General features: G+C 44.3%; 1 protein-coding gene across 1 annotated transcript in view; it reads right to left on the reverse strand.

Moving 5' to 3' along the window:
* The window catches only part of BRWD1 (bromodomain and WD repeat domain containing 1), a 45,443-nt gene extending 35,728 nt beyond the window's left edge, over window positions 1-9,715 (reverse strand). The window contains exons 1-12 of the mRNA XM_030945446.1: window positions 9,600-9,715; window positions 9,416-9,474; window positions 9,242-9,271; window positions 9,001-9,060; window positions 5,762-5,912; window positions 4,869-4,967; window positions 4,511-4,671; window positions 4,080-4,301; window positions 2,625-2,725; window positions 1,988-2,058; window positions 823-923; window positions 192-232 (exon numbers count right to left, since the gene is read on the reverse strand). Coding sequence (XP_030801306.1) covers window positions 192-232; window positions 823-923; window positions 1,988-2,058; window positions 2,625-2,725; window positions 4,080-4,301; window positions 4,511-4,671; window positions 4,869-4,967; window positions 5,762-5,912; window positions 9,001-9,060; window positions 9,242-9,271; window positions 9,416-9,474; window positions 9,600-9,657 — 1,154 coding nt within the window. The 5' untranslated portion in view covers window positions 9,658-9,715. The remainder of the gene's footprint in view (window positions 1-191; window positions 233-822; window positions 924-1,987; window positions 2,059-2,624; window positions 2,726-4,079; window positions 4,302-4,510; window positions 4,672-4,868; window positions 4,968-5,761; window positions 5,913-9,000; window positions 9,061-9,241; window positions 9,272-9,415; window positions 9,475-9,599) is intronic.
* Window positions 9,716-11,014: the final 1,299 nt, after the last annotated feature.

The following is an 11,014-nucleotide window of genomic DNA, read 5'->3' on the forward strand; positions in this document are numbered from 1 at the left end:
AAAAAATATCACCTAACACAGATCAACAGAAACTGGAACAGCTGAAGCTTAATTATGCTCCTGCATCAGTCCAAAATTTCCCTTCTGAGTTCTAAATAAGGAGATTTTCCTTTACTGGGAACATCCAGTAATAGATTCTTAATTCCAAAATTATGTATTTTTTGGCCATATTTCAGCATTTTTCAACATACCTGTCCCCACCATTAGAAAACTGAATGCTGTCAACTTTGTCCTGTAAGAAAAAGTAGAGTTTGTTAGAAATTTTATTTTTTAAACAGGGAAAATATTTTTTTGATAATTCTGAGATTAGTAAAATCTGAAATAATGAAAAAATAAAATGTTGTGTTATTTTTAAGAGTTTTAACAGCATGGCAAATCAAGTCCAAACACTGCCCAGAATCACTAACCATTAATGTATCTAAAATGCATCTTTTAAAAACTGCCTGAATTAAACATGAGGGATTAACAGATTAAATAACCTGATTCCAATACCATAAGCCAACTACAATGGTGAGGAATCTGTTTTTCCTACTCCTACTTACACTTTCCTTGAAAAAATAAACAATAATTCACTTTTATCACAATAAAAACTGCAGGAAAAGCAGATACCACACTTTGTCTCAGAGTAGAAAAGTCTCCCCTACATAAAAAAAATAAGTACTGATCAAACCTTATCAATGCAACAAAAATAAAGTCAGATTTTGTAGGAGAGGAAACATTAATGCAAACAAAATTAATTAAGAGCATTTCTAAAAACCCACTCATAAAATCATCTTGTGATTTCAATATAGCTTCAAATGAACTAATTAACTAATTACTTACAGCATGACTTTCCAATTCAGCTATTTTCTCAGGTGTTTCAGAGCCAAAAAAATACATCCTGATGACGTGGTCAGTGCTGCCAGTTGCTAAAAACATCCCACCTGTAAAAATCGAGCAATAATTAATCTGCTGTGGAAGAAATTAAAACAAGTCACCACCATTTCTCAGAGGCCTGGTTTAAATAAAAAAAAAGCCCACAACTATTTGGAGAATGGCACATTTTTTATGCTCTTCCACTGACACACATATGTGGAAGGAAATCCCTTTCTTGCCCCAGAAAATGTTCTCAGCCATAGTAAAAATAAACTGATGTTACAAAGGTTTTAAAATATATCTTTAGGGCAACAGTGGAACTTTTAACATTAAACTGCACAGAGGAGCTTTCAATGGTGGGGAATATGGCTCTGGATAATCAGAATTATGTAGATGATTTTCATTGTAGTCTGTGCCTCATTTGTGCCAGTGAACTGCATCAAAATTAGGTTGAAATGTGAGTAAACCAGTCAAGTGAAGCACCCCAGTGTAAGCACACCAGTATTTAGCTGAGGTGGCAGAAATTTTAAGATCTGCCTCTAAGTGCTGTCAGAAAAAAAAAAAAAAAAAAACACCAACCAAGCAAAATATCAAAAACACCTTCTCAACACAAGCCAGGGGTCTGTCCTGACAATGTTAACAAGCTACACTTTGATTTGCTTTTTATTTCTGAAATTCACGTGAAGCACACTAAAGATCCAGTTCTGGATCCTTAAGAGAGGAAGATCTTTAGGAGAAGATCTTTATGAGATCTTTATCCCTGGCACTGGGTCAGGAGCTGCTGCTGGCAGGACCCACCTCCACTGCTGGTGACTGTGGGATGTCAGAGAACCCATTTTGCCAACCTTTGACATTGCATGAGGGAATTAAACAAAGATAAAAACTTTCTACAGATGGATAGAAAAAACCCAAGACATGAGGTGGCTTTTACCTCTGTGAAATCACCAATGTCTTCAACAGTCTTTCTCTTAATTAAATCATGGGGCTTCCCTTAGCTATGTCACAGCTAACAGTGCACATCTGTGCAGTTATTTACTCACAACTGCAGGTTTTGTCCATTTTAAAGCTGTCACAATCAAGTGTTACAAGAGAGGAAAGAAGAAATCACAAGGCTGAACTCCACCTGACTTACCCACACTGAAGGAAGAACAAAGCATCTGAACCCCTGGCCTGGGCTTCTCGGTGAACTTCACTGGCTTGGTGCTGAAAAAGAAAACATGTTTGAAATAGGTCACAGCACCTTAAACTTGGCTTTTAGCAACATTTCAAAGCATAAAGAGATGTTTCTTTAAACATGGTTCATTTTATACCATGATGTGGCACAACACCAGACACACACTGATCATCCTAGAGCCCTTCTTGCTAGTAATTAATTTTTTTGGTACAAAGAGTAATCACATACTGACCATTTCAAACTATCCTGCATGCAAGTTCTGTAAGAAACATCCTAAAACTACAGGAGTGTTGGAAAACCAACACCACTGCCAAGTTTTATTATATTTTCCAACATTTTTACATTTCCAGCCAGTCCTGCTGTCTTACTTTTGTACTTTTAGTGAAGAAAGAAATTAATGTATTTCCCAACTAATCTCTCAAGCCAATGGAAGAACATTAATTTGTATTGGTGATGGTGCTTCAAAATAACTATTGAATGCATGATCTGCACAGCATTTTTATAACCACAAAAACCCAGTGGAGTAAAAACCACCTGATTTATTTTACTCAAGCCCAGAATGGCATAAAGGTTAATCAGCAAACCATTCACATACTTGAATTTCATGGAATCTGTATCCCACTGCCAGAAGCAAACAGTTCCATCTGCCCCAGTGGAGACCATGTACCTCAGGGAGCCTTTCACCATGGGACTGAACTGCAGGGAGGGAAGCAAAATCACACACACAAACAGAGATTTAACAATTGTTCATCAACTTCTGAAAAAAGTTAATGTAAAAGCTTGATTTATTTTGGATTTTTTCACCTCAAACTGCTGGAGCAGTTGTTGGTAAGTCATTTTTAGTGTTTACAAAGAATACCTCCCCTGATTTAAGGTAAGTTTGTGGTCTGTGTTTCAATTACTGTGTTAAAAAAACCCCAATTCCTTCAGTGGTTTGGGTTTGATGTTTCCACTGACCACAATCATTGACTGAAAATCCTGTCAATGACTAAAATAATGAGCACAGCAGACTGAAAAAAGGGAAGTTGGAATAGACAGGTGTAGTTTAAAAATAATTAAGCAGAGCACGAGATGTGAGATAGTTTGAATGTGTAACTTAGCATTATATGTAATTTTATAGGAATTTCATGGGAATTCCTCAGAAATAGTTCTTTAAGACAAGGATTTGTTGCTATGCACAGAGCTACCCTTCAGAAAACTTTACAGACACAACTTGTTCACCAATTACTAGCATTAGAAAGTAATATAAATTGTACATAGTGCAATTATGGTATTATTATGAAATCTTAAATTTAAAAAATCCACACACTGCAATAAAAGAAGTACCACAAGTATTTAGACATTAAAAAACCAAACTAAAAACGCAATGAATGCCACAGAAAGTGCAGGTATGAAGATTACTCTCTGAGGCAGCGTTTTTGAGAAAAATTCAAAATCGTTTGTTTGTAGTGAGCTCCACAAGCCACTCCTCACCCCTCAAGACAAGCTGGTGGTCTCAGTGGAAAACACCCCAAACCTGGATAATGAGCTACTAATTTCTGTGTTAATTAAGGAATTTAAACCCAGACTAAATCCAAAGGACCACCAAGAGCACATCATGTATCAAACCACCTTCAAATTTAAATACACACATTACACCTTTGTCCTTGTGAAATAACTCCTGTTTTGGAGATTAAAACAAATACCCACATCCCAAAAGTCATAGGAATAACACACTGGATCAGAACACACTCACACAGAATAGCAAATCATGTCTCCACTAAGAGACAACAGGACAGGATATTTCCCAGAAATTCCCTTTTGTTCCAACAACTCAAGTATTATACACAGTGATCTTGAAAGGAAAAAGAATTCCTGTCATTATCTTCAGTTAAATACTTAGAAATTCCAGAGAGACAAGGAATTTACTTGTTTTTAAGCAGGTTTATCCTGTGATTTGACTTTGTTTTAACATGAATATTCACACATTCTGATTTCCCTACTCCCATAGGCAGCCCCAGAGAAATCATTTCAGTTTTTAATCAGCAGGAACACTTCAAAAGCCCCATACCTGCAGTGAGGTAATGGACCCTGTGTGCCCATGGAGGACAGCAACTGGTGCACAAGTCCTCAGACACCACACTCGGATCATCTTGTCACAGCTCCCAGCTGCAATCATGGTGTTCTCATAGTTCACAGCCATGTCAGAGATCTCTGCTGAATGGCCTCGTAAGGTGGCAAATAATCTGCCATTGTGGGTGGACCAGATCTTCACCAGACAGTCATCTGAGCCCTAAAGAGAAATATTCATTAAGGACAACTTCTGACATGCTTCTGACCTTTAATTACAGCAAATTGTTCCACTTCAGCAGAGTGAGGGAACTGCATTTTACCAGCATTGATATTTATCTCCAGAAGTTTCAACACAACACTCATTTCCAAGCTCTTTTCCTTGCATCATCTAAAACTATATTCAGAGTTGGATTTATTTCATCAACTTACAGTAAATATTCTGTGTCCAGTCCTGTCAAATGCAACACAATACACAGAAGAGAGATGGCCAAGGATCCTCCTGTGCATCTTGACATGCTGGTACATACTCCCTGGGAATGAGGTGCTGAACTTGGCATATCCAGTTAATTGCTTTGCTCGATGCACCTCCACTAGAACACAGAGGAATCACATCATGTTTCAAACATGTCTGTTCTAAAACTTGGGTTTATTCAATTGTCATTAATATTAAAAAGCTACTAGAAATGACTTTCAGATTTCATCAAGTCAGGTTTTGTGGTATCTGCAATTTTTCTATCAGTATTTTAGGTGTGCTCAGCAGCAGTGGGGAGAGGTGAGAGGAGCTTACCAAGGTTTGGTGGGGTGCCATAGTTCACAGGCATTTCAGGGGGTCTGCCTCGATGCAGAGCAGCAAATGCAGAGCCCTTCCAAACAGTGTTCCTGCAATCTGCAAAAACAGAAATTCATCATGAATGTTTGTTAAAAATGCCAAGAGAGCTCCAGCTCCAAAACACGGCAAAGAGCCCACCTAGTCTGGTCTCAAACAAAAGATTGAACCCACCAAAAAACCAGGCACCAACTGCCCCAAAGCTTCTCACAAACAATGGAGAGTTAAAGAGAAAAATCCATTTAATAGTAACAGAAGAAGAAAAAACCAACACAACCAACCACCAAACTCTGAAATTACTCCTAAATGATGGTACCCCTGCAGTTCACGTGACACAAAACTAGAATTCCAACTGATTTTTAACATTTTCCTGAATATTTCTACAGGAACGTAATGAGGAGTTAGTAATATGAAGTTCTTTCATGAGATGATCTCAAGAACCTTGCAGTAACTAAAGGGGTTTTACAAGAAAGCTGGAGAGGAATTTTTCACAAAGGCTTGGAGTGAAAGGACAAGTGGGAAGTAGGACAAGTTTAGAGGGGATGTTAGGAAAAATCCTTCCCTGGGAGGGTGGGGAAGGCACAGCTGGGGCTGCCCCTGGATCCCTGGCAGTGCCCAAGGGCCAGGTTGGACACTGGGGCTTGGAGCAGCCTGGCACAGTGGAAGGTGTCCCTGCCACAGCAGGGGTGGGATGGGATGAGCTTTAAGGTCTCTTCCAACCCAAACCATTCTGGGATTTTCTGGGATTTCACTTCCAAAGTGTCAGTTCTGCCTTTCTCACACCATTCCCCAAATCCTAACTCTGTACCCATGCCAATGAATCAGCCCCATCTCAAACAAAGAACAGATCCTACCTTTTGCTGTCCGTAGCAAGGACTGTCTCCCTGCCCCAAGTAAGGAATTCACTCTGGAAATGCTGGGTGGGATCTCCTTATCCAGGATAGGGCCAATACGTTTGCAAATTTGTAATAAATGATCTGGAGCCACATGCTTGTTGGACAGCACCTGACAGAAATTCAAGGTTTAAAAATTAGGTTGGTACACCCAGAACAGATGGATTTAAAAGCATCAATATGCACAGGTATATATATTTTTTTTTAAGTTCAACTTACAGAGAAAAATATCAATTCTGTTAAGCTCTGATCTAGTAAATTCAGTGAGTACTGATCTGCAAGCTAGGGAGAGCTGTAGTAAAAATAACTGGAGTAAAGTGACTCCTGCACATCAGTATTTTATTACTTGAAGCTTGCAGGAAGCACTCCTGTGGCACCCACTTGTGAGGCACCCTACACTGAGTGTCTTTGCCCAATTCACCCTGTGATTTGTACTAAAAATAAGAAATAAAATATAAACCCTCAGAACTCAAGATCATGCAGAATGTGGTTGCAATCAAGCACAAGAATTTATGCACTACTACAGGTACTTGTTCAGTGAACTGCAAACCAGCAGGTTTGAGTACAGTCTCTCTGGAAACAGTTTCCTTGAAGAACCAGTACCACATAACCTAAGTCTGCCCTACTTCCTTAAACCAAAGGATCAAACCATTCCTCCCTACATTCAGGAATGATCCCACATTATCTGCATCAAGCAACCTAAAAAAAAAATACACCCCCACACACACTCAGATGTCTCAGCCAAGAACAGATGTGTGCGGGTTTTGATGATTTTTCCCTCTTTTCTTTCTGGGTGTTCAATCTAAAAAATCCTTATTCTTATCAAGACAACCACAATAATGCAGAAGTTAAAGACACAAAGTAAGAGTTTAAACAGCTTTGAGTAGAGCAAACCATCAGAATCATAAATTGAAGCTGTTGGGGAGGTCTGAAGGAGCTGGGATTGACAGCCCCACACTTCCTGCAGTGTGACCTGGCCATGAACAAACCAGTCAGCCCCAGCAGCTCCTGCAGCAGCCACAGAATTCCCAGCCAATCCAGCCAGGAGAGGCTCAGGGCCACACCAGCTCAGGTATGTGGCCTCCTGCCCAGGTGCCTGAGAACACAGGCAGAACGAGCTCGTGCTGCTGATGCTGTTCTCTTGAAGGGCTGAGCTGGGATGAGCAAAGTGTCCCAACAGGGCTGATCTGCTCACACAACAGTGGGAATAAAAATAAAAAAACTACACACTGCCAGAAAGTTGCCCAAATGCACACAGAGCATTCAGAAGGTACAATTTAAGTCACAGCCTTGCACTTGTTGTTAATGATAAAATGCAGGCATAAAGCTTGTGGGGCACAGGTTGTGTTCCTGGCAGGGTGGGAGGTGATAACATCAATAAAATAGTTCCCATTACCCCACAGGCAAATCTGTCCAAGCAAATCAGCCCATCACATGCTTAAGGTTGATTATAAGAAACATATCTGGTAGCCCAAAGTCTACAAAATGCAGTTTGACAGAATTTCTTTATCAATTTTGACTCTTCAATTGGTACAGAGCAGTACCAGCCACAACATCCAGGACAGAAAGGTCAGCCTGCTTTCTGCCAAACACTAAAACCCTTTCTTGTTTGCATGCCATCACCAATATGTATATTTTCTAACATATTTTGAAAATGCAACCCTTGCACACAAAACCTTGCAATTCCTTTCTTTTTGAAGTAGCTTTGCTGAGATTTTGGAAGGAGCAGTTATTTTAAAGATTTGCAATTCCATGCTGAGCAAAGTGGAATAGAAATAATTACACCACATGACTGATTTGTCTGTGATCTCTGCAAATTCAGAGTGAGACCAGTGGGACAAGAGGTTCCCAGAGCCTCTCAAAATACAGAAACTAAAACTCTGAGAAGATTAATTTACATGTTCTGAAACACTACTGCCCTGTGCAGAGATTTCCTTTAAATTGTGCAGGAAAAAAGAATTAGAAGCAGCACATGTTAAAGAATTAGTTTGACAAGTGTATATGCAGAATAATCACAGTTAAGAAGCAGCCCTGAAATCAGAAAAACACATACACAGGATCTCCCAACACCCTGCTTTTTGCCAGAAGAAATAGGCTAAGAAATCAACAATGAAACAACAAAAAAAAACCTCCCAACAATTCTTTCTAAGCTTAATCCTACTTTCATCTTGCCTAAATTCAAGTCAGAGCTTGAAAATATTCCTGTTTAGCAAGGCCAGGCTTCTTAGTGACTGAAAAAAACTGATCTAAAACCTTCCTTGCTCAACTGACCACAACGACAAATAGAGGAAATGGAATCACACTTATCATTTCAAGCAGTGCTTAAGAAAGTGTTTTAAACAACACTTCATTCCTTCTCTATGCAAATATGATCCTGAGATCTTTAAGTGCTTCACAAGAGGGAGTTCACTGCAACAATCAGTCAATTAACCCGGAATGCCTGAACCTTAGGTGGGAAACAGCAAGGATAAACAACTCTTTAAAGGAAACACTATCAAATACAATAAAGCAGGATAAAAACCACACAGGGCAGGGCAGGCACCACCAGGCCATGACCCACTGGCATTTAAACTCTTTGCCACTTAAGAAACAGCAAAATTAAACCCCAAAACACAGCTCTGCCTTCTGTACAAATCAATTCAGAACACACCACATCAGCCGTGAAAGGGAAGAAAGTAAATTTTGTGGAGAGATCATCCCCATCTTTGCAGCACTTTAGAAACAAAGCCAAGACCAGCGAGGAGCCGGTGATGTGAGCACATTCACAGTCACCACAAGTGCCAACCCTCGGCTTCTGAACAGCGATTTCATTTCCTAATCTGTTGGAGGGGGCTAAAAGAAACCAACCAGAAAATAAATACCGACAAATCACAGCGTGCCTCACAACCTGGTCCCTGAAACTCCGAAATGAAACCTCGCTGTAGATTGGCTCCTGCCAGCATGTAGGCAGTGGCATGTACCACTGCACAACGCCAAGCTCCACCTCTGCTATGTAAACAATATCCTCAATTTAAACCACCGCTTGTGTTTTTGTTAGTCTGATGTAAAGAAATTAAAGGCCCTTTCTAAAGTAATTCCAGTGTTCAGAGGCAGGGTGGTACAGGAAGGTGAAAATTTGGGCCTACTCTTAAAGGTAGAGGGGTCTAACATCAATGTCATCACCGTAAATAAAGGGTTTTTTTTAAAGAGAAAAGTCTCACCAATTCTTCATAACTTCTATAATGCTCATTTCCTTGCCAATCCAACCTTTTGGGAAGCAACTAAATAAAGGAAAAACAAACAGAAAAACCGTGAGCGGTTAAAGGGGAAAGGAGGGATTACAGACCACATCCAAAACAATGTGTGTCGAGGGGGGGAAAAGTTGAGACAGCGGCAGAAACTTGAATGACTTGCAAAGGAAACTTTTGACTACAGCACGATTTCATCAGAGCCCACACAGACCTGGTGCTGCTCCAGCTCCTGCACCAGCACCTGCAGAGGGAAAGGAGAAAAACACAAAGTCAGGGACAAGGCACGATCCGGCTCCCCCAGAGCGGGGGGCGCGGCTGCTCCCACCTTCCCCCGAGCCTCAGGGGCAGCGCGGGGTGCCCGCGCCCCGGTGAGCCCCGCACTCACCTTCAGCGCTCTCCGGCAGGGCCCGGTGCTCAGGAACCGGGCGATGAGGAAGTAAAGCTCTGTAAGAGACACGGCAAGAGACACGGGGGATGAGCCGGGGGGCGGCCGTGACCCATCCTGAGGGGGGGGGGGCAGGAAGATGGCGGCACCGGCGGCACCTCCTCACCCCGGCCCGCGGTGTTACCTGATTCAATGAGCGGCAGCGACGCGCCGGAGCTGGAAGAGGCCGCAGGCTCGGCCATGGCGGGCTGAGGGCGGCGGGCCCGGCTCGGCACGGCGCTGTCAGCGCCTCCCCTCCTCCCTCCCTCCCCTCACGGCCGCCCCCCCGCTCCCCTCAGCGCTCCCTCCCTCCCTCTCCCCCCTCAGCGCAGCCTCGGCGGCGGCGCCGCCGCCATCGCCGCCGCACCACCCGCCACGGAGCCGCCGTCGACACCTCCGCCAAGAGCGCCCGCGGGGGGGCGGCGGAAAATAGTTCCCGCAGTACCGGGCGCTTCGAGCGCGCCGAGGGAACGGCGATGAAGGCGTGTGGCCGCGGGGAATATACACGAAGGGAAGCGGGGTGGGTGGCGGGGGGGATGGCGGGGAAGGCGGTGGGTGAGGAGAAGGGGAGGCGGAGGCGCGGAAGGATCGCGCGAGGAAGGCGGCGGTGACGCTCACCGGAGGCGGGGCTGAGCGCGGCGAGGCGGCAGCGCTGAGGGGTGGCGGGGGAGAGGCGGCGGCGGCCGCGGGGCTGCTCCGCTCGGCCCCGGCAACAGTGGTGCTGCCGCAGCTGCGTCGGCATTCCTGGGCCGGGACAGCCCTCCCGGGACCCACGGCGAGGCACCGAGAGCCGGTTCCAGGGGGCGATGCGGTGACAGAGCGGACGCCGTGTGCCGCAGGCCAGGGCCTTTGCCTCGAGTGCCGTGTCCGGCTCTGGGCTCCTCACTGCGAGGATATCGAGGGGTTGCAGCTTATCCACAGAAGGGAACGGAGTTGGGAAGGGGCTGGAGAATTCCTGAGGGAGCTGGGAAGGGGCTGAGGCTGGAGCAAAGGAGGCTCAGGGGCCCTTGTGGCTCTGCACAAGTCCCTGCCAGGAGGGCACAGCCGGGGGGGTCGGGCTCTGCTCCCAGGGCACAGGGACAGGAGCAGAGGGAACGGCCTCAGGCTGGGCCAGGGCAGGCTCAGCTGGGACATAGGGAGAATTTTTTGCTGAAAGTGTGATTAAACATTGGAATGCACTGCCCAGGGAGGTGTTGAGTGCCCATTCCTGGAGGAGTTCAAGGAACGACTGGAAGCGGGTCGTTGACAAGGGGTTGATCAGTCAAAGGTTGCACTCGATGATCTCAGAAGTGTTTCCCAAGCAAAACGATTTTGTGATAATATGATTCAAAGTGCACTGCGCCGCATGGTGCCCAGTGTGTGCCATGGCTGCAGAGATTGGGGAGCATCAAGGCTGTGCCCGTGTGAGAGCTTAGGGCTGGCCCAGCCTCTGCTGTGACAGCAGAGCTCCATGCGGGATGCCGGGGGGCACCTGGGCTTCCCCAAACACCACCTTGGGGAGGGGCATTTCCTACATCCCAGCACTGCTCCCCTGGCATCACTGAGCCAAAAAAAAGCAGC

This window comes from Camarhynchus parvulus, chromosome 1 (assembly GCF_901933205.1).
Source record: "Camarhynchus parvulus chromosome 1, STF_HiC, whole genome shotgun sequence".
NCBI classification, from domain to species: domain Eukaryota; kingdom Metazoa; phylum Chordata; class Aves; order Passeriformes; family Thraupidae; genus Camarhynchus; species Camarhynchus parvulus.